General features: G+C 59.2%; 1 protein-coding gene across 6 annotated transcripts; it reads left to right on the forward strand.

Annotated features, from left to right (window-relative positions):
• The first annotated feature begins 66 nt into the window (after positions 1-66).
• Positions 67-21,265, forward strand: USP19 (ubiquitin specific peptidase 19). 6 transcript variants are annotated; one of them, XM_030956574.1, is made up of 27 exons: positions 67-283; positions 3,909-4,008; positions 4,163-4,407; positions 7,336-7,464; positions 8,014-8,147; positions 8,459-8,866; positions 9,191-9,458; positions 9,604-9,760; positions 9,862-9,933; positions 10,451-10,566; positions 10,867-11,081; positions 11,363-11,564; positions 11,650-11,783; positions 11,974-12,132; positions 12,214-12,324; positions 12,487-12,597; positions 12,753-12,854; positions 13,065-13,205; positions 13,377-13,495; positions 13,743-13,880; positions 13,969-14,333; positions 14,993-15,103; positions 15,634-15,850; positions 16,170-16,322; positions 16,430-16,593; positions 16,674-16,852; positions 18,696-19,686. In XM_030956574.1, the coding sequence occupies exons 3-27, from the start codon at positions 4,299-4,301 to the stop codon at positions 18,927-18,929; spliced, it is 4,248 nt and encodes a 1,415-aa protein (XP_030812434.1). In that variant the 5' UTR covers positions 67-283; positions 3,909-4,008; positions 4,163-4,298; the 3' UTR covers positions 18,930-19,686. The 6 variants fall into 6 exon arrangements, with proteins under 6 accessions (XP_030812434.1, XP_030812433.1, XP_030812436.1 ...); XM_030956575.1 differs by lacking the exon at positions 67-283 and adding an exon at positions 347-366; XM_030956573.1 differs by lacking the exon at positions 3,909-4,008.
• The last annotated feature ends 508 nt before the right edge of the window (positions 21,266-21,773 follow it).

Below are 21,773 nucleotides of genomic sequence, written 5' to 3' on the forward strand. Positions count from 1 at the left end.
GGGGCGGGAATCGGCAGCGGGGCTGGGGGGCACAGCACAGCCGGGATCCCCCAGAGCAGCCCGGCAGGCCCAGGCTCGGGCCCGGGGCTCCCGCGCGCTCCCGGTGCCGCGGGAACGCGCCGGCACCACCCCCGGCCCGTGTCACGTGACTCCCCCCGCACCCGTGTCACGTGGGCGTGCCCGGCGGTTCCCGGAAGTGCGTCACGGGCTCGGGCCTGTCTCCGTTGTCGGCCCGCTCGGAACTTCGGCGCGGCACAAACAGACCGGAGCGGCGGGCGGGGCCGTGAGTGCGGGGAGGGCCGGGCCGGCCGGGCCGGGGCGGCGGCGGGGCCCGGGGGCGGCGAGCGGCGCCTGGGCCAGCGCGGGGTGAGGGCCGCGGCGGCGGGCAGGGCCCGGGGGCGGCGGGAGGCCGGGATGCGGCCCGTGGGCACGGGAGCCGGGGCGGCGAAGAGCGAGGCAGGCAGCGGATGGCGGTAGCGGCGGCCTCTGCCGGGCCTGAGCGGAGAGAACGTGCGGGGCGGCAGGAGCTGGGCCCGCGGGGGCTGAGAGCGGTGCTCGGCAGGACGGGCCGAGCGCGGCAGCCCCGGGCAGGAGCCGGCGCGGTGACCTCGTGCTCTGCCCGCCGGGGCCGCTCGCACAAACACCGCTCGCACAAACACCGCTCGCACAAACCAACACCGTTCACACTCCCTTTGCGCTCTCTCGGTGCCTGGGGCCGGGCAGCGGCGCCCGGGAGGCCAGGGGCCGCCGGCTGCTGTCTGGACGCTCTCATCGCTATCTCTGCCCATGGCCCGCGGGTTGGAACTAAATGATTTCCAAGGTCTGCTTCCAGCACAACCGTTCTGTGGTTCAGTGATCGTCCCCAGAACGAGGGAGCTGGGCCTGCCGGGTTCCCCACTCAGCAGAAGGCTCCCTGCTGTCAAAATGCGTTGGGCGCACAGTGATTTCCACGTGGGTTGGAAACATTTTGTGTGACAGTGCTGGCTTGAGTAGCTGCCCCAGTGGACTCTGTGCTTGCCCTGGCTCCACCCGTGTGTCAGGCATGACCAGAAACAAAAATAAAAGTCAGGCTTGAGCCTTGGGATTTCTGGTCGCTCAGGGGAGCAAGAGACAGAAGGTGACTGAAGTATTTGTGTACATGAGGGACATGTTTCTGTTGGCTGTGTTTAGGACATGGAGGATCCAAAAGTCCCTGGAAAGATGATGCTGTTGGGATAGCCAACCTTGTCTGAAGCTACCCCTGGAAAGGCCTTTGGGCACTGATGGGGAGTGCTGTGGACAAGAATCAGGGAGCTCCTCCTGCCAAGTGCTAAACCTGCCCCCGGCATGGGACACAAATTGCATCTCATTGAGCCCTTTCTGCTGTCCTTCCTGGTCTGGTGCTGCTCTGGGGAGGAGTGGCCCTTCTCCTTGGCCTCTTGCTCCCTTTCCTCTGGCCAGTCAAAATATTTTCAGTCTCAGCATGAGCTGTGTTGGGAAACTGCTCAGGGGTAATACAGAGTTAGGAGAAAGCCCCGGCTGGATCTGGATCTGGTACACACCACAGCACAAAGGCAGGGAGAGCAGAGGACAGGGAAGCACTTCTGCTCCCTGCAGCAGCGTGGCCAGGCTTTCCTGGCTCTGGGGATTGAGTAAGGTTTTGTGGGAGTGCCCAGCTCATCAGGTGCTTCCCAGAGGTTCACCTGGCATCTAGCCAGAGCAGCCTTTCACCATCTCTCCCCTGCAGTGACTCCTACTGTGCCAACAGGAGTGGTGCCAAAACCTTTGTGCACCCAGGGGCTGAACGTGCTGCCTGTTTCCTGGTGGCAAAAAGTCTCTTATTCACCTATTCTAATCCCTGAGGAACCTGTGCTTTGCCCTCACTCCTCCAAAACCTTGGGGTGTGTGCAGCAGCCTCATGCTGCCATCAGTCTGGCAGCTGCAGTGGGCAGAGCTGCAGCCCCCTTGGCTCCTGCCTGCTGTGAGGAATGGCTGTCAGCAAAGCACCCGGGGTAGCTGAGCCTCAGCGAGGCGTGAGAGCAGCAGGCTTCTCCTGGAGGAGTGACAAGCAGCCATGCAACCCTGCCTCTCTTCCTCACCCCTTCTTGGGCAGAGGCCTGTCCTTACTCAGCCCTCCAGGACCCTTCTCAGAGCTTGCTTTCAGCCCTGCCCAGCAGTTATCCTCTGCCACCCCTTTGGAGGTGCAGGGCAGGGCTTCTCCTGACCCTGCATGAAGCAGTCACTGCTTCTTGTGTCCTATTTCTCGTGGGGTTTTCACCCTGGAGGCAAAAGAAATACAACAAAAAAATGCTTTCCTATGTTTGCCAAGCCCAGGTGAGCTTTTTCAGCACCAGGGGACTGGAGCTGAGTGACAGCATGCAGCTGGCATCAGAGGCCTAGCCTGGTGAATCACTGCCACTTTCCCTGCTGTGGGGGCCCTTCCCATTCCATCTGGAGCCAGAAATGCTTCTGCATCCTGGAGAGACCCAGTGAGTGCAGCAGCATGGGGATGATGCTGCTGCCCTCCCACACTCTTTCAGGCTCTTTGGGACTGATGCTGGACCCTGCTCAGCATCTCAGTCTCCAGATCACTTGGGCCTCTCCACTGTGGGTGGCAGGCGTTGTCTGTGCCAGGCAGTTGGGCTGGACTCAGTTTTTCACTTGGCTTCAGTGGTTCTTGGTGGTGAGGGCGGGTTGGCCTGAAGAGAAGTGGTTTGGATGCAGCACCGGTCATGGGGCTGGCTTTGCCAGAGCTGAGGGCAGTACCAGGCTGCTTTGATCTCTGGGCTTCCTCTTGGTTTGTGGCTGCAGCTCCACATTTGTGGCTACTTGTTGCCCCAAACATTTCTAGGCAACAAATGCCCTGGCAACATGGGGCCGGCAGGACAGAGCTGCAGTGTCCTTGGAGGTGCCTCCTGCCATGGCCGTGCCCATGCACAGCAAGGGGTCTGTGCTTGGCACATGGGTGCAGGCAGAACAGGGTTGTTCCTGAGGGACAGCTTGCCTCCCACTGGTGGAGAGGCAGGCTCAGTGGAGCTGGGCTAGGCCAAGGTGTTGTTGGGCTTGGCTCCACGTCCTGACATGGGAGCCGGGCCGTGGGATGCGTGTGAAACAGTGCCCTGGGAGCTGTGGCAGGCAGCTGGCACCTGGGGGTGGGCAGGATCCGACTGGCTGGGCCCGTTTCCTTGCTGCAAACCCCTGCAGGCTGGCAGGCACTGCCAGGGTCAGGGTGTGCAGCCAGGGCAGCGAGGGAGGAAACCTTCCCAGCTCTGCTCTCACCGCCTCCATGGAAACACCTCCAGTGGGACTGTTTTCAGTGGGTTGTTTTGGCTCTGTTCTGTCAAAGCCCTGAACACTGCAGGGTGACACTGATGAGTGCACCTGGGCCAGCAGCTCCCAGACCCTGTAGAGGAGCTGGCTTTGTAGGGAGGGCATGTCTACAAAGGGGACAGGGGTGAACAACTTACATGCCCTGCTCAGCCTACTCTCTTCTGGGGCATGAGGAGCAGAGGTGTCCTGTTTCCAGGCCAGGCCCCGCTGACGCTGTCTGTAAACTGGCTGGGAGATAAATATTCAAGGTGCAGTCATGCTGGTTAAGTTCCCAGCTAGTGGGAGAAGGGGGAGGAACTCTCCTTTTGCCAGGGAGCTCTGCTCCCATCTGTCATGGGAGCCTGTCCCAGGCCTGCTTCCTTCTTAGGGTGTTACTGGCTCCTATTCTGGTGCTGTTGCACAGGACACTGTTTGACTGAAATAGCTGTCGCTCCAAGCTGTGTGACAGGCTCCCCGCATTGACTCTGGAGGCTCAATTTTGCAGATCCAGGCCTCCTCACGTCCTTGCCCTCAGCTGTGTCTCTGGGTGTTAGTGCCAGCAACTGCTCTGGGCTGGTGTTGCTATAGTGGGAGCCATGAGCATGACACTTGCTTTCCAGGTTTTTAATACGTGCCACATACTGAAGACCCCTGATTGTATGTTGGGAGCTCTGACAAGCCCATGCCTTTGGCAGTAAGCATTGTAGCAGCTGTGATGAGGTAGGTTTCCTCGCTGAGTGCTGCATGGGGCTTCCCATAAACAACATGGTGAAGGTCATGTAAGGGCACTGGCCCTGAGGCAAAGAGTGGATCCTGCTGCTGTTGGGCCTTTCCACCTGCTCCTCCTGCCATGCTTGCTCTTTCCTCTCTTTAGGCCATTACTTCCTTGCCAGAGAGTTTGACCACAGAGAGTCGCCAAGATAGCTGGGCCAGGAAGAAAACGTCGCACCCCTGACCCAGACTCCATTACCGACCCCGGCGGGCTGTTTGTGTCCTCCAAACGGCTGAAAATGTCCAGCAGCACAAATGCCCCTGGCCAGAGGAGAGCGTCTCGGGGCTTGGATGATGCCACCAACAAGAAGAAGCAAAAGGATCGAGCCAATCAGGAAAGCAAGGAAGGTGAGAGCCCCTCAGCCTCCCTGGTGAGCAGGCCTGTGGTGTCTCAGCCCTGCAGCTGGGAGCCTCTCAGCCATCTGCTGCAGGATAAGCAGATTTGACTAATCACTTCCTGCAGCTTATGGTAACCCATGTGATGTGAGATCTTCTTCGACACAGTGTCCTCCCTGGACCTGTAACCTCCTTCCTTTGGGCACTACTTAGCCCCAGCAATGTTAGGAAGGTTGGGCCTGTGGCCTTGTTACCTAAAGTCTGGAGCTGGCCTCGGTGATTGTTTCTATACTCTCTTTTGCTCTGGGTATGATCTGCCCCAATCCAGTGAGAGTGGAACTGAAACCTGTGAGTGCTCTTGCAGCTGGAGGCAGCGCTGCTTCTTTCCCATCAGTTTGCTGAGGCCAGTGTTGTGAGGCAGTGACCAGGAGAGCAAGGCCTGCGGGTGGGGCTGGTGCTTTAGCTTCTGAGTCAGAACAGGGTGTGGCTCAGGTGAAGTAGCTGCTGTAGAGTAATTCCTTCTGTAACTGTCATGTATCCTTTGACAAAAATGTTGCTTCGGGTGCAGGGAATGCCTGCGGGCAGGATGCCTGCAAAAGTTTCTGTGGCTCTGGAAAGCTGTTTGATTTCTGTGCCTGCTCTGTTACAATTATTGTAACCTCAAAATCACAGGGTGTTTTATAGGCCAAGATAATTGAGTGCTTGGCGAGGTCTGTGCCGGAGCGGCCGGGCACAGTCCCCGATGTGAAATCCCACAGTGCAGAGCACAGCACTGTGCTTTCTCTTGTGTGGGAGGAGTGTGCCTCTGGTAGGGCTTGACTCTGCATCCTCTGACGTGGGGGCCGTCTTGAGGGCAGCCATGCTGCCCCTGTCCCCTCGGTGAGAGGTGGTGAGGGGCTGTAGATCGTCCAGGCAGTGCTACTGCCATGCTTCTCACGCTGCCAACCCCACCAGCACCTTTGCACCAGTGGCTGTGGTGGTCAGCAGAAGTTTCCTACTGGTTTGTAGCCAGTCAAGGGAGGCAGTGACAGCCCTCTGAGTGTTGTCGAGTGGAGACCACAGTTCCTGTTGCCATTATTTCTCTGCTTCAGGAGAAGGTGCTGTCACTTTGGGTTCCTTGCCTGGCAGAGTTCACTATCCTGTGGGGCTAGAACAGGCCTGGAGACACTTCTGGCTGTTGGAGATAATTCTATGAGTAGCAGGGATTAGGTGTCAGGTCAGTTTGGTTCCCCACCCTGATCTGGAAGGAGGTTTTCAGATGTGGACATTGGCAGCTTGTGCAGGAATGGAAATGTTAAAGTGCAGCTGGGCCACGTGGTTCTCTGGTTACAGCAGAATTAGTTTGAGCATGACCAAACACCAGGTTCTTTCTGTCAGATCAAGACAGGACTCCTCTATATGGCTGGAGGCGGGGACCTGGTGTACTGAGCTGGGCAACACAGCTGAGCCTGGATGCCAAAAGCTCACAATGAGATGTGCCTCAAAAAAGCAATGCCTGCATGGTGCAGAATTGTTGTGTTGCTCCCACTGTGGTACTGTTTAGAGTAGGATATGGTGGTATGGCCCAGAGCAGCTGTCCTGGCGCTGACTTGGTACAGTGCTGCAGGCAGGACTCTGGGGAAGGAGAAATGTGAGAAAGCAGAGGAGGGAGGTGGGCAACACATGCAGGATGAAAGGCCTGGCCACAGATTCAGGGTAGAAAGAGGTGATGTGTGAAATTTTCAGCATCGGCTTGCTGGCCTGTGTTGTGAGGTGACAGAATGACAGACCTGCCTGCGCTCTGCTTCTCTGCCCACCAGTGTCTCGCCCTGAGCTTGAGCAGGCTGAGACTGCCCAGGAGAAGGACTCAGAGGAGGGTAAGTTGAGGTGTGTGCCAGCTGTCAGTGCATGGCCATGGAGTGCCCTTGCCAAGGGATCTGATGCTCTCACCTTGTTGTCCAGTGCTCTGGCATTGAGCAGAGCTAACATGAGCACTCCCTTGCCTCAGTGTTTATCTGAACAGTATGTGGCCTTCCCAGGGGCGGAGAAAGGCTGTCTGCAGGGAAGAGGCCCTGGGTATGTGGCAGGCTGCTTGCAACTCAGGTGTCACAGTGCCACTGAGCACAGGCCTGGGACACCTCGCTGCTGACACCTGCTCTGCTTGTTTCTGAGTAGGACATGATGCTTGGGAACATCCCAAGCTGTGTCACCTTGTGGGCACCATTGGCTGGTTTCTGTCTCAGTCCAGGCCTGCTTTGAGGACAGAGTAGGATGTCCTTGTGCCCCAGGGATAGAACAAACCTGATTGAAGTCAAGGTGATCAAAATCACTTCCTTGTGTTGAAGACTTCAGGGCATCAAAGGCCACACCTGGAGTGTGGCAGGCACACAATGGAAGTTCTGCCTGCACCAGAGTATCACTGCTGCACTCTTTTCTCACCCTGTTACAGCGTACTTGCCCCCCTGGCCAGCCTGCACATCTTTCATCCATGTTAGCCACACTCACCTGGCAGGAGTACAGTGCTTTGATGGTTGCAGCTGGGCTGCTTGGTTTGCATATGCAAAAGGGAAGTGGCAATTTCTGATTGTGATCAGAGTCCACCTAAATCCCCCAGAGTAATTCTGTGGCTTCCTCGTTCCTTGGGAAAGCAGTAATTGCTTTGTCGTTGGCAGGAGCCACCCTCTCTTCCCAGCTGCCACTGCTGCTTGTGGCACTGCCAAGAACAGCGCTGCCTTTCTGATCTCTCTGGTTCCCACTGGGATTCATCTGCCCTGCTGCAACATGTGTTCTTGTTTGTGGCCTGTCTGATGAGGGCAGGTCCCTTTTAATTGTCATGATCTGTGTTCCCTGCGGTGACCTCCTTAACTGCGTGTGTGTTCAGGCTTGCGTTCCCCAGCCAAGGAGTGGGCACTTCAGGCTCATTCCCCAGCAAGTGGGTGACACTTCCCTCCCTTTTCCTAGAGCTGCTGCTGGACTGGAAGCAGAATGCCGATGAGATCATTATCAAGTTGAATTTGGGCACTGGAGCTCTGAAGGCAGAGGATGTACATGCTGATTTCACTGACACGGACTGTGTGGTCAAACTACCAGGTATGGGAATGGAGCAACTGCTGCAAGCATTTATCCATTGGGATTTGGCACAGCTCTGGGCCAAGCACGGGGTTGCTGCAGGCAGACATCAAACTTTTCCCTCAGAGGCAATGCCCTGCTCTCAGCTGGCACACACTCAGGCAGCAGACAGGGACGATAGGAGAGCATTGTAGAGCTGGGGAGGGCAGGAGCTGGCCTCTGTGCCAAGTGAACAAATGTCCACGGCTGCGCCAGTGCGTCTCTGTCCCCTGCTTGCTGGGATGGCTGAGTCAGTGCCGGGTATCCTTTGGAAAAGTGACTGTGCCCCTGAGGGCGGGGAGGCCCAGGGCCTTCCCGCTGGGAAGAGGGCCAGCCAGATGTACAAAGCAAGTTCAGGGAAGCTGGCTGGAGCCCTGGAAGGCTCCTGGGGTATGGTGGCAGCCTGCCTGCAGCTTTCTTGGCTCTGAATGAGTGCTTCCTTCATCCTGGGGGCAGGTGAAAGGGGGCTGTGGGTTAGGTGACAGCTGCCTGGAGCACTGCCTGAGGTACTGGTTCCCCTGTGCTTTACAGACGGGCGCCAGTGGAGCTGTCAGTTCTATGAGGAGATCGAGGGCTCCTGCAGCAAGATCCAGTGCAAGAAGGGCAACTTTCTACAGCTTGTGCTGCAGAAGAAGATCCCACTCCATAACTGGTCTTCACTTCTGGTAAGGAGGGAATTATCTGTCTATTAAGGGAACTTGTGGAGTCCTGGGGAGCTGGGGTGAGCTCCAAGCTCCCTGCTGTTGAGCTGCCCAGGGGGCAATGTGGGACACATCCATCATCTACGTGCTGCATGAGCCATCTGCCACTGTCCCAGGGAGTTGTACCCCTGTTTCTGCCTGCCATGCATTCCCAGGTTGTGGAGTAGAGTCCTGGTGCAGTCTGGGAAGGGGGAGTGAGGGTGAAGGGTTGATAGGGAGCCTGAAAGATGCTGCTGCCTGAGTATCTTCCCACTGTGCTGCATTGCTTTTTACAGAAGAAAAGGAAAGACGGATCCAAAGAAGTGGCCAAAGGGGCTGCGTGCTGGGAGAACGGGAAGGAGAAGGCTGCTTCTGCAGAGCTGACCCCTGAAGAGCCGAGGGCTGAAGGCACAGAGCCACCAAGATCCCGGCGGGAGCCCTCCAACCCCAAGCGTGCTCCAGGAAGAAGCGAGGTCCTGGGAGGGAAAAGCCCAGCCAGCCCAGGGACACAGAGTGGCCCCAGTGCCAAGCGGGCAGTGTACCTCAAAGTAGCTCCCACGGAAGAGGAGCCGAACGCCAGGGTCAGCGGGAGCACAGAGCCCAGCAAGGGGCACGGGGCGAGGGCCGGCAGCCGCCGCAACGGCAGAGCCAGCCAGGCTGATGCACCTGCGGCCCTTGCGGACCTTGCGCTGCCACTCGAGAAGGTACCTGGGCACCTGGCTGAACAGAGTGCCCCTGCTTCCTCTGCCCTGTGCAGGGGATGCAGGAGCCATCCCTGCTGATGAGGATGAGGTGGGCTCCAGGATGCTCAGGGCTGACAGGAGGACCTGTGGTGGAGGAGAGGGTGAAGTGAGGACCCTGCAGTTGCTGTGCTGTGGTGCTAGTGGGGCTGAGCTGGCATGGGATGTGTGGGGAAAGCAGGTGGTATGGAGCTGTGCCTGACTGGCTGTCAGGAGCCACAGTGGGTGGGCCAGGGCAGTTCAGGGGTGACAGTGTCTGTGTTTCACTGTGTCTTTCTGTATTGAAAGGCTGTGGTTTTGGCCAAAGAGACGGTTCCCGTGGAGATGCCACCTCTCGCAGCTACCACAGAGGTGCTCCCCCACCGTGTTGCCACCTGTGTTGAGAAGAGAGTCCTGCAGCCAGGCAGCCCTACTGAGGCCTTGCGGAGCCGGGACTGCCTGCCCGTCCTGGGAGAGAGCTCGAAGGCTATCCCAGTGGCCACCCTTCCCATGGGCAGGGATGGTGAGAAGAGGGACTGGTCCAAGGACGACGTGGCTCTGGAAGCAGCAGCTGATGGTGAGTGGCCAGAGCCCATGGGGTGAGCCTGGTCAGGAAGGTCCATCTGCTCAGGACCTTTCCTGGGTCAGCTTGCAGCCCCAACATGCAAGGAAGATAACCTCTCTCTCTCTCTCTCTCTCTCTCTGTGGCTTTCCTTACTCAGAGCCAGAGCCTTTTGTAAGCCTGACCTTTGTCAAGAATGACTCATACGAGAAGGGCAATGATCTGGTGGTGGTGCATGTCTACGTGAAGGAGATCCACAAGGAGACGTCCAAGGTGTTGTTCCGGGAACAAGACTTCACACTAGTGTTCCAGACGAGGTACAAGTTTGCCTCGGGATGATGCCAGGCTGCTGCAGAGCTCCTGGCTGCGGCTGGGCTACTTGTTTGTTCACCTGTGCTCACTCCCAATTTCTCTGCAGTGATATGAACTTCCTTCGTCTCCATCCTGGCTGTGGGCCCCACACGGTGTTCCGGTGGCAGGTGAAGCTCAGGTATGAATCCTGTCCTTCTAACCCACACCAGGGCAGGGGAGGTGAGAGTGCAGAGCTGGAGCAGGAACCAGTCCCATCTGGAGGTTCTGTACAGGGAATGCTTGTTTCCTCATCTGGAGGTTTCACTTACACCATGCTACACTGGTGCCCTGAGCCTGCTCTGCCTTGGCTGTGTGCTCACTTGCAAGGGAGGAAATCCCAGCGTCTCCTTGCCTGCAGTTTGCCCCGGGCTGTTCTAGCGCTCTTGGAGACAGAGCCAGACCAGCCTTGTGCCCTTTGGGTAGGATGTGCAGCAGGAGAGAGCCAAGCAGAATGGATCTGTCAGAAAAGGGGTGCTCTGTGTGCTCAGTGTGGCCAGGCTCAAGGGTTTCCATCCTGCTTTGTCAGGGCTACCTCAGGATTAGTGCTAGCAGGGTCCCTACTGCTTGGAGGCCATGGGTCTGCTGTGCAAAGACTTTGGCATGTCTGAGGCTGCTGTGGGGTCTGGGGCACCTCTGACTTGCTGTGTGCCTTGCAGGAACCTTATTGAGCCGGACCAGTGCACGTACAACTTCACGGTGTCTCGCATCGATGTCTGCCTGAAGAAACGCCAGAGCCAGCTCTGGGGGGGGCTGGAGGCTCCAGCCACACGAGGTCTGCACCCTGCCTTGGTGTCCTGCCTTCTGTCCTGCCTGCCTGCTGCATCGCAGGGGGCCATGGGCCCTCCTCACCACTGCCAGCTGCTGCATCTTCTGGCATGGAATGGCGGGGAAGGAAAGGGGCTGAGTGGGTGCAGGTGGGAGGGATGTGAGGCAGTGATAGGGGAAGGGCACTGCTGTTTCCCTTGCTCATGGGTAGGAGAGAGCCTGTGCAGGTGTGGACTGAGCAGTTCAGCCCTGCTATGGGCAGTGTGTGGTGCTGCTAACCACAGGCCCACCCTTCCCCCTTTTTAAGGTGCAGTGGGTGGTGCAAAGGTTGCCATGCCTACAGGCCCTACCCCTCTGGATAAGAACCCTCCGGGCAGTAACCAGCACCCCCTCTCCAGCAAGGAAGAGGCCCGAACCAGCGACAAAGAGAAGCCACGTGTGGAAGATGGGGCTCTGGATGGTGTGGCAGCCCGTACGGCCCCAGAGCACTTGGCAGTGAAGCAAGAGCCACACATTCCTTCGGTGAGTGTGGTCACACTGGGTCTGACGTGGATAGGGGAAAGAGAGACACCTCCTCAGTGCTACCCTGGAGACTGAAGTCCTCCTGGAGGAGGAGGTGGTGCCCCTCACTCATAGTTGGCAGGACCGGGGGCAGCTGTTGGCCTGTCTGTCCAAGTCCAAGTAGGAGATGGTGTGATGTCTCCAGCCCTCTCTGGGGGTTTTCTTGGACTTTTGAGTTCCTCTGGTGTTCCCAGAGAGACTCCCTGAGTGCCACACCCTCACGCCTGCCTCTGCTTTGGCAGCCCAAACCAACATGTATGGTGCCACCGATGACACACAGCCCGGTGAGTGCCGAGAGTGTGGAGGACGACGAGGATGAGGATGAGAAGAAGAAGGTCTGCCTGCCTGGCTTCACAGGTCTGGTGAACCTGGGCAACACCTGCTTCATGAACAGCGTCATCCAGTCCCTGTCCAACACACGGGAGCTGCGTGACTACTTCCATGGTGAGCCCACACTGGGAGCCCAGCAGAGCTTGACCACTTAGATGATGAAGCCAGCAGCCACCCTGAGCTCCTGCATTTCTTACAGATCGGTCCTTTGAGTCAGAAATCAACTATAACAACCCACTGGGGACAGGTGGACGCCTGGCCATCGGCTTTGCCATGCTGCTCAGAGCACTGTGGAAGGGCACACACCATGCCTTCCAGCCCTCTAAACTGAAGGTAGGGCCCCTGGCATTGATGCTCAGCAGGAGCTGCTCTGGGTTCCCAGCATTCCTTTGTGGGTGCCTGTCTGCCCTGCAAGTGCCACAGAGAGCTGTGGGTGTGGGTGGGTGCAGCCAGGGTTTGTGCATGGAGCAGGCAGTGCTGCCAGAGGTCTCCTGACCAGCCCTGACTACTGCGCTCCCCACAGGCAATTGTGGCCAGCAAGGCCAGCCAGTTCACTGGCTATGCCCAGCATGATGCTCAGGAGTTCATGGCCTTCCTGCTTGATGGCCTTCATGAGGACCTCAACCGCATCCAGAACAAGCCCTACACAGAAACTGTTGACTCTGATGGGAGGCCTGATGAGGTGAGGGTGTTCCTCCCCCAAAGTCACCAGGGAGAGCAGCCTGGATGGTTTAATGAGGTCCTAAGCCCTTTCTTCCTGCAGGTGGTAGCTGAGGAGGCTTGGCAACGACACAAGATGAGGAATGACTCGTTCATAGTAGACCTCTTCCAGGGCCAGTACAAATCCAAGCTCGTCTGCCCGATGTGCTCCAAGGTAGGGCAGCCCTGAAGGTTCTGTCCCTGTCCTGGTTCTGCAGAAGTAGGCTCCTGACCCTCAGAGAGCACAGGTCACAGGGCAAGGCTGGATCTTGGGTCCACTGGATCTGCTGCTCAGCCACAAGCACTTCCCACAGCTGAGTGTGTTTTTGTTCTGCAGGTGTCTATTACCTTTGACCCCTTCCTGTACCTCCCCGTGCCCCTCCCACAGAAGCAAAAGGTGCTGACTGTCTACTACTTTGCAAAGGAGCCACACAAGAAACCCATCAAGGTAAAGGATACCTTCTGCCCTGGGGAAGGAGCCGAAGAAGGCTCCTGGAGGTGCCCCAGGCAGCTGGTCATGTGCCAGCTGGCTAAGCCCTGTGTTGAGTAAGGGCCCTCATGCCTTAGTGTGGTGTGACTAATGTGGCACTTTCTCGGTGGCAGTTCCTCGTGAGTATCAGCAAGGAGAACTCCAGTGCCATGGAGGTGCTTGACTCAGTTGCCCACAGTGTGCGTGTGAAACCAGAGAACCTGCGCCTGGCAGAGGTGAGAGTGCTGGGCAGATACCTGCTCTGGAGAGTTAGGCCACCACAGTAGGGCCTGGGGATCTTTCCCTTGTGAGGTGGTGAGCAGAGCACAGCATCCTTGGGCTGCTGCTCTTCCCACATCTACTGTGAGGCTGGGGTCTGTGGCTCTCTGAGGAGAGGACACATAGGGCAGCCCTCACACAGCCATGCTCCGCTGCTTTCCTGGCAGGTGATCAAGAATCACTTCCACCGCATGTTCCTGCCCTCTAACTCACTAGACACAGTCTCGCCAACGGACCTGCTGCTGTGCTTTGAGGTGCTGTCCCCAGAGCTGGCCAAGGAGCGTGTGGTGGAGCTTCAGGTCCAGCAGGTAAGAAGGCATATTGGGACTACTGGGAGGGATGCAGGAAGGCTGAGCACTGAGCAGGAGGGGCAGGACTGCACACAAGGGCAGTTAGCTACAGTGAGCATGGATGCCCACCGAGGCTGCCTTGTCCTGCCCAGGTGCCCTTCCCTGTCCAATGGGTCCTTTCTCCTGCAGCGTCCACAGGTGCCCAGTGGCCCTGTTGCCAAGTGTGCAGCCTGCCAGAAGAAGCAGCTGCCAGAGGATGAGAAGCTCAAACGCTGCACGAGGTGCTATCGAGTTGGTTACTGCAACGTGTGAGTTGGCTTGGTGCCTGGCAGGGATGGAAGATCTCCTGCTGTGAAGGGCTGGATGGGAGAGCTCTGCCTGCTGGGAGAAGGTGGGATGGATCTGCCCTTTGGGATGGAGCCAGCTGAACTCCTGGTGTTCCCCTTGTCCCCAGCACACTCCTCTGGCCCTGCACTGCTCCTTCCCAGGCTGTTCAAGGATGCTGAGTTCAGCAGGGGCTGTATGTATGTCTGACATGCCGTGAATGTATTACAGGGCGTGTCAGAAAACACACTGGCCAGACCACAAGGCTTCGTGCCGTCCTGAGAACATCGGTTTCCCCTTCCTCATCAGCGTGCCCGAGTCCCGCCTCACCTATGCCCGCCTGGCCCAGCTGCTGGAGGGCTACGCCAGGTGAGAGTCTGGGGAAGGAGGGTGCTTCTGCCCAGAGCTGAGCTCAGCCCCGTGTCTGGCCAGCTCTAACTCCCACGTCCATGCCCAGGTACTCAGTCAGCGTGTTCCAGCCTCCGTTCCAGTTGGGCCGGATGTCACCGGAGCAGGGGCTGCAGCCTCTGCACTCGGACAAGCTGGAGCCCCTGGCCAAGAGCAGCTGTGCAGCAGCCACCTCTGCCCCCGAGCTGGGTGATGGGGACAGGGTTTCCAGCCTCCCTCAGGAGCCCCCGCTCTCCCCAGCTGTGCCTGAGCTACAGCCAGAGATGGGGGATACTACCACTGTCCGGAGCAAGGTCCTGACAGCGAGGAGTTCCCTCTTGAGCTTGGATTCAGGGTTCTCTGAGCACATGGAGTCGCAGGGTGACAGCTGTTGTGAGAAGGAGCCGTCCTATGAGAGAGCCCTCAAGCCAGAAGGTAAGAGGTGCTCAAGTGCTGGCTGTGTCTGTGCCAGGAGCTCGGGCAATTCTCCCTCCTTGGGGTGACCTCCCAGCACAGCATCTCTTCTCCCCTTGTGAGCTTGGTCTGGAGACTCTTGGGATCATAGATGAGGCCATGGGAGCTTTGTTTTGGCACTCTTGCTACCTGAAATGGCTGTCTACCCACGCTCTGCCCTGCCCTGGCAAGGCCCAGGGTGTGGAGCAGGGACCTGATGAGCAGAGAGGCTGGGGTGCTGCGTTGTTGTGGGAGAGGTGGGAAGGCAGGGGCTGGCAGAAGTCCTGTGGGAGCAAGGCAGAGCTGGTGCAGGCTGAGCCCCTGGGGGCTGTGAGCAAAGCACTTGGCTGGCTCTGACTCAGCTGCATGGGACCAGCCTCTCGCGCTCGGCTGCCTGGCTGTCACGTTTCCAGACACTCGTCTCAGGATGGCAGCAATGTGCAGTGAAGGGGCAAGGCAGGCAGAGGAGCACAGCTTGCCAGGGGCAGGCGCCTGCTAAAAATAGTCAAGGACACGGGCACGTGGTTGTGTCCCTTCAAGGCCGTAGCATGTGAGGTGGGGGTGGGGGCGCTGCAAATTCTTGGCCCCTACGCAGGGCAGACAGGCAGTGCCACCACAAATCTGTCCCTGCCTCTTCACAGCTGCCATCCCTGGGTACCAACACACTCCAGACTTACTGAGTGCCCGCGCCACACAGTTCTACATCACTAAGATCGATGCTGCCAACCGAGAGCACAAGCTGGAAGATAAAGGTGAGCCAGAGCCCTGTAAAGCACCACCTTCATCCCTTACAGCCTCTGGCAGGACAGTGGATCTGCCTGGCCAGGGTGCCAGGGTCTGCCTGGCACAAGATGAGCCCAGGTGTCCACACTGGACAGTAAAAGCTGCATCTGACAGGGGAGGGAAGGGCTCTGCTGCACAGAGCCTCTGTCTAGAAGCTGTTCTTGGGCATGACATTCCTGCTCTCCTCAGCAAATAGGCCAATTCCTTCCAACCTCGTGTATTCTCAGAGGGTTTGTGATCTCTGGGTCACCTGTTTGTTTGAATGGGATGCCCACACCAAGTGCTGGTTGTGGGGGTGCTGCTGATGAGAAGGCTGTGCCAGTGTTGCACCCTGCAGGCTGAGGGGCTCTGCATGATGAACCTGGCCAAGGAGGTACCTGTCCCTTTCTGGCAGCACTTTTTGATCTCTGTATCTAACTGGGATGGGCAGGATTGCTCCAGCAAGGTGGCCTGGTCTAGCCTGGTGGGGTAGATGTTTGAGGTCTGTGCCCCTTCACAGGTGACACCCCCCTGGATCTGACAGACGACTGCTCCCTTGCCCTGGTATGGAAGAACAATGAGCGCCTCAAGGAATTCGTGTTAGTAGAATCCAAGGAGTTGGAGTGTGTGGAGGATCCAGGCTCAGCCAGCGAAGCAGCCCGGGCTGGCCACTTTACCCTGGAGCAGTGCCTCAATCTCTTCACGAAGCCTGAAGTCCTGGCCCCAGAGGAAGCGTGGTGAGGAAGGCAGCAGGGTGGGTTCCAGCCAACAGGCCCAGACAGCAGCAGGGGTTTCCCAGGAGCTGCCCAGGCCTGCACGCTGTTTCTGCTGGCAGCCAGGAACAATGGGCTGGCTTTCCCTGTGCACTCAGAAGGGCTAAGCCAGCAGGGAGCAAAGCTAATGCTCTGCAGGACTGTACTGGCCTGCCCTTGACAGAGCAGGCTGAGCCCTCCCACATACCCTTTGCCAGCCCTGCATGTGGGGACCCTGGGGCTGAGCTGGGCTGCAGGGACTGAGGCTCTCTCCATGCCAGTAATGAGCACACTCTTCCCCCAGGTACTGCCCCAAGTGCAAGCAGCACCGTGAGGCTTCCAAGCAGCTGATGCTGTGGCGGCTGCCCAACGTCCTCATCATCCAGCTCAAGCGCTTCTCCTTCCGCAGCTTTATTTGGAGGGACAAGATCAATGACATGGTGGACTTTCCTGTCCGGTGAGAGCCCAGGGGATGATGTGCCTGGGTTGGCACTGCCTCTGCTGACCTGCAACCCAGCCTGCATAACACTGATCACCCTTGACGGTCACTGTATCTCTCTATAGGAGTCTGGACCTGAGCAAGTTCTGCATTGGTCGGAAAGGTGAGCAGCAGCTGCCTATGTATGACCTGTATGCTGTGATCAACCACTATGGAGGCATGATTGGAGGACACTACACAGCGTACGCCCGCCTGCCCAATGACAAGAACAGCCAGCGCAGCGACGTGGGTGAGCATCTGTCCCCCTTGCCACCCCTCTGCTCCCGCAGCCGTGACTTGTCTGCTTGCTTAACCCTTCCTCCTCCTCAGGCTGGCGGCTCTTTGACGACAGCACAGTCACCACAGTGGATGAGAGCCAGGTGGTGACCAGATACGCCTATGTCCTCTTCTACCGCCGGAGGAACTCTCCTGTGGAGAGACCTCTGCCAGGGCATCCCTCAGACCACCGCACCGAGCGCACCCCCTCTGCCGAAGCTGCTGCCAGCCAGGTGAGCACTTGCGTCCCTTTCGCCACTGTTGGAGCCACAGAGCCTTGAAATGTGCTCAGGGGCCCTCATGCAGGGCCCTGCCTGTCTTTACCCGCACCCACAGAGCCTGGTGCAGCTGTGGTGCAGTGCCTGTACCCCTTTGATACCAGAGAGCTTGCGTCAGCTGGGCATTGGAGCCTGTCTTGCCTTGTTCTCACTGTGGGCTTGGGACAGTCCCTGTCTCGAGGGATCACAGGAGAGCTGGTTTCATAATCAGTGTGGAAGTGCTGATGGGAGGGCACTGGAAGAGAAAGAAGGGGGGCACAGCCTCACTGGGGTCTGTATTGGAGGAGGGGCTGTGAGCTGTGCAGTAGGATTTGGTTGTGCCAGGGAGCAGTAAGAACTCGCCCTCCGGAGCTACTTTCAAGGCAGGGTGGGGAACACTTTCTGCTGGGGCCCAACTCAGGGCCAAGCCAAGTGCAAAAAAGGTAAATGCCAGTGCTGAGCCAGAGGCCTGGCAGCCTTCACAGGGTGCTGTAGAGAAACCTGCCAGAGCGAGCTCTGTTGCTGGGTGGCCTGGGAGGGAGGGACGGGGGGTGGGCCAGACAGCAGGGTGCTTTCAGAATGCTTTCAGTGGTAGGGAATGGCTGCACTGATCTTCTTGTGAAAGTCAGGAAGGCCTAGGCTGATGCCCACCTGGTGAGACCCCATGCACCATTGTGCTACAGACGTTCCCTCCATGCTCAGCACCTCTGTGGGCCTGCAGAGTCTGAGGACAATGCTCAGTTCATCTCCAGCATGACTGCACATGTGTGCCCAGAGGGGCCCTTCTGGCCTGGCCTCCCTGCCCCTCTGGCTCATCCTCCCCTTGGCCTGGTGCTGGTTAGGCATCCCAGCTCTGCCCTCTTGCCTGAGGACAAGCTGTCTCTCTCTGAGGCTGGCAGGGCTGTCTGGCATGTTGGTGTCTGCCTGCTTGGGCTGTTCCTGCCCTGCGTGCGTGTCCTGGAGCAGCCCCACTCACTGGGGGCACCCTGAGCAATGAGAAAGCTGTGCTGCTTTTCACAGACTGGTGGTGAGAGGCTTCAGGGACCGTACTGTCACTGTGGCTCCCTGTATGCCCCATGGCACTGGGGTTCATCAGGTTGCTCTGTGGCACTGGGGCTCATTGGGCCCCTGGCAGCACCGGTTCCCCTGCAGTAATAGGATGCATTGGATCCCAGTGGGGCTCAGCAGGTCCCCAAGCACCCTGGACCACCTGCACCCTCCATGGCACTGGGTGCCCTCCAGAGACCTGCTCCCTGACTGGCTGCTCTGCATGATCACCGCCATGATGGGCCAAGCTGTGGTTGGCTGCCTGTGGAAAATCCTCCTGGAACCTGGGCTACAATTGGTTGTCAGAGCATTCCTACCCACCAAAGCAGAGCTGTGACTGGCTGTACTGGTGCTGCACCTCCTGCTCCTGCTGCTCCAGCTGGCTCTGGATTGGCTGTCATTTGAAAGATCCTGTTGGGATCACAGAAGCTGGGCTGTGATTGGCTGCTGCCTGCTCCTTTGCCTCCCGGACCCACCAATGCAAGCGCATCTGCTCCATCGGGATCCAGCTGCTGGCTTCACTCCCTGCAGTCCCGTGAAGATCCTACCCGGCAGCTGCCCACGCTGCCTCCCACAGAGCCACCCATCGGAGCCCCACACCCCAGAGACCCCGAAGAGCTGCGGGGGCGGGCGCGACCGCGACGGTGCTGCATGGGGAGGCGGGCTGGCTGGGCACGGGGCTGGGCTTGCAGGCAGCCGCCTGCCCCGGGGGATGGCAAGGGGTGTTGCCCGTTGTGTTCTCCAAGTGCTGACGCAGGTTTCCACATCGCAGGCTTCTCTGATCTGGCAGGAACTGGAGGCTGAAGAACAAGAGCTGCAGCTTGAGGCACCCCAAAGGCCTGCAAGAAACTCTTGGAGGCCCTGTGGCCAGAAGCGAAGTCCGGGCACCCCCCAGCACCCAGATGAAGGCTGCGTCAGATACTTTGTCCTGGCCACCACAGCTGCAATTGTGGCTCTCTTCCTGAACGTCTTCTACCCACTCATTTACCAGCCCCGCTGGAGATAGGCCCAGGCACGTGGCCAGCTGCGGGAGCGGGGCCGCCAGGGCACGCGCCGTCCTAGGACGCTCTGAGACCAAGACATGAGGCAGCAGGACAGAAATCGCTGGGAAAGACTCGCCAAGGGAAACATGGGGCTGTCGGCTCCTGTCTGTCTGCTCTGGCATCTCCTGTGCCAGCTGGCAGGCCTGTGTGGCCAGCCTGCTACTTTGCCAAGGCACAGCCCAGAACCAGAAGCTCCTTTGCCCTTCCTTGCTGCCCACTGGGAGTGGGCCAGGCCTCAAGGCTACCTGCTGCTCGAGAAGGGACTTTGCTGCTGCAGCGTTGCTGGGGCCTGAGAGCCCTGTGGGCACATCAACCATCTCTGCTTGGCTCCCAAGAAGGAAGTGGAGACCTGCCGGGAGGCTGCAGTAAGGGCAGGATGCCCTGACACGGGCCCTGGCTGGCCACCTCTCTCAGCTGTGCTGCTGTAGGAGCCTTGAACTCCCCTGTGGCTGGGGCTACCCACGGTCCTTGGCCAGCCCAGTCTGCCCTGCTAGCCTGCTGCTGAGCCTTCTGGTGCCAGTTGCCTGTGTGCTGGGAGTGTGTGTGCCGCACTCCTGTGCTGGGGCTGGATGGGCTTGTCACCAAGGGCTTGTGTGCTTCCCTGCCCAGTCCCAGACAGTGCTGGGGAGCCTGGCAATCCAGACTGAGGTGCCCATGATGAGCACCTGTCTCTGTGGGTCACTGCCTCCCACCAGTCCGTGGGGCTGTGTGCTGGCAGCATCTGGGGCAGTTGGTCTCTTCAGGGCAGCATGGTGCAGCACCTCATTTGCGAGGGTACCAGCTGCCCATGCTGCGGGAGAGGCATGGGGTCAGGGAGCACAGATATGGCCATGGTGCATTAATAAAGCCAGGTTTTCCAAAGAAATGCAGCATTCCTGTCCTGTGTGGTGGGACTCCCACACAGAGGCGAACACTCCACACTGGGGTCACCTGAGGCCGCTCTGTGACCCAGCTGGCACCAGGACCATCCCTTGGGCTTTGCTGGGTGCCTGGTGCACCTTGTGTGGCTGCAGGCTCAGAAGAGAGCTCTGCCTGCCCATGCCATGGGGCACAGGCTGGGCTCCAGTCCCAGCTGTGGAGTGGTAGCCTCATGGGACACGTGCAGGGTGTGGGGAGCCTGGCAGGGCCAGGAGCAGGCAGTCCCCTGAGGCTGGGGCACAGGCTGCTACTCCAACCGTGTCTGACATTGAGACGTGTTGCCCTTGGCTGCGTGTGGCTCAGACAGCTCTGGCGTATCTGGGTGTGAGAGGTGACTTCAGAGCCCTGTGACTTTCTTTTCTCTCTCCACTGCTGTTCTGCTGGCAGTGCCCTCAGGTGGCCTGGGAGGGATGCTTTGCAGTGAAGGGGTTCCTCTGTGTTTTAGGCCGGGGCCTGAGCTGGACTCCCCCTACCTCTGTCCCACGCCCCTCCTCCACGTGCTGAGGTTTACTCCCCTCTCGAGCAGGTCCCAGCCGGGGAGCCCGGAAGGGCTGTGCCGTGGTCATGAGGTGCCTGTCCTGGAACAGTCGCCTCATTGTCTACAGCCCTGGGTCTCAGCAGCTTCCCCCGCTCACCCACGGTGCCGGCCTCGTGGGTCTGAGTCAGTGCCCGGCGCCGGTGGGCTGACCTCTGCTCTGACTCGTGCTGGCACCCCAGCGTTGGGGCCCACAAGCCACTGCCTGCACCTGCCTGCCCTCACCGGCGGTGGGTGGCCAGCAGAGAGGCCTGACAAGGTGCTCTCAGCCCTGGAAATCCCCTCTGGCCCTGCTCTGTTCCTCAGACCTCCGGCAGGCACTGGCAGCGTGCCTGTGGCCCGTCACTGCTGCCCGTGCTGGGGTGCAGGGCTCTGCTCCGCCCTGGGGCAGGAGTGTGCTGCGGCCTGGCCCTCCTGCTGGGCCGGAGGGGCTGCCTCCAGCGGCTCTGGGCACACTGCTGCCCTCTGCCCTGTCCCCTGGGCATGCTGCTGCCCTCTGCCCTGCCGTGGGGTTTGCCTCCAGCTGCTGCTCTCTAAGCCCAGGGGCTGCACATTCTGCGTGTGGGGCTGTGTCCCCCCCGGGCACCTCTGCAGCCCCATGGGAGCAGGGAGGGAGATGGGTGGGCAGGGTGCAAGTCTCCCTCTCATGCCCACCTTCTGCTTGCAGGGACTGCCCCCGGTGCCGTTCGGATCCGGCCTGGCCCCCGAAGGAGCCCCGCCGCTGGCTGCGGAAGGCCTCCCCGAGCGTTTTGCCAGCCCCGCCGAGCGCCCAGCCCCCTCCTACAGCAGCATGGAAGAAGTCGACTAGGGTGTCATGGGGGGCCTGGCCTGGGGGTGTGGGCCAGGCCAGGCACTGGAGGGTGGGGGGATGGGGGGAATCGGGGTTTGTCCTGCGCTCATTAAACTCTCTGAACTCCACTCGCCTCTGCTGCCTGCTATCCCTTGGGACCCTCTGCCCCCTGGTGAGCCAGGGCACCATGTCCCCAGTGTGCTGTTAGGACCCCCAGCACCCTGCTGCCACAGGTGCCCTTGTGCTCCAGTGTTCCGTGGTGTGACTTGGTGCTCGCTATCCCCTAATATCCCTCAGGGACCAGTGCCATTGCCGGGTGCACTCCACAGCAGAGGCAGGGGACACAGTGTTCCCTGGTGCCTGCTGCCTCGTGTGCTCTGCTGCTGGCTGCACCCTGTTGTCTCGTGTCCCCTGTGCAAATCCTGTCGCTTTAGTGCCTCGTGTCTTCTCCTGTGCCCTGGTGCTGGTAGGGCGAGCCGTGCAAGTCCCGGAGTTCAGTGCCTGTTGTGCGCTGAAGTGCCTCGTCCCCCGCTGCCTGTCTTGTCACCTGCTGTCCCTAGCGCT

The sequence above is a fragment of the Camarhynchus parvulus genome, chromosome 12 (genome assembly GCF_901933205.1).
Source record: "Camarhynchus parvulus chromosome 12, STF_HiC, whole genome shotgun sequence".
Lineage (NCBI taxonomy): Eukaryota > Metazoa > Chordata > Aves > Passeriformes > Thraupidae > Camarhynchus > Camarhynchus parvulus.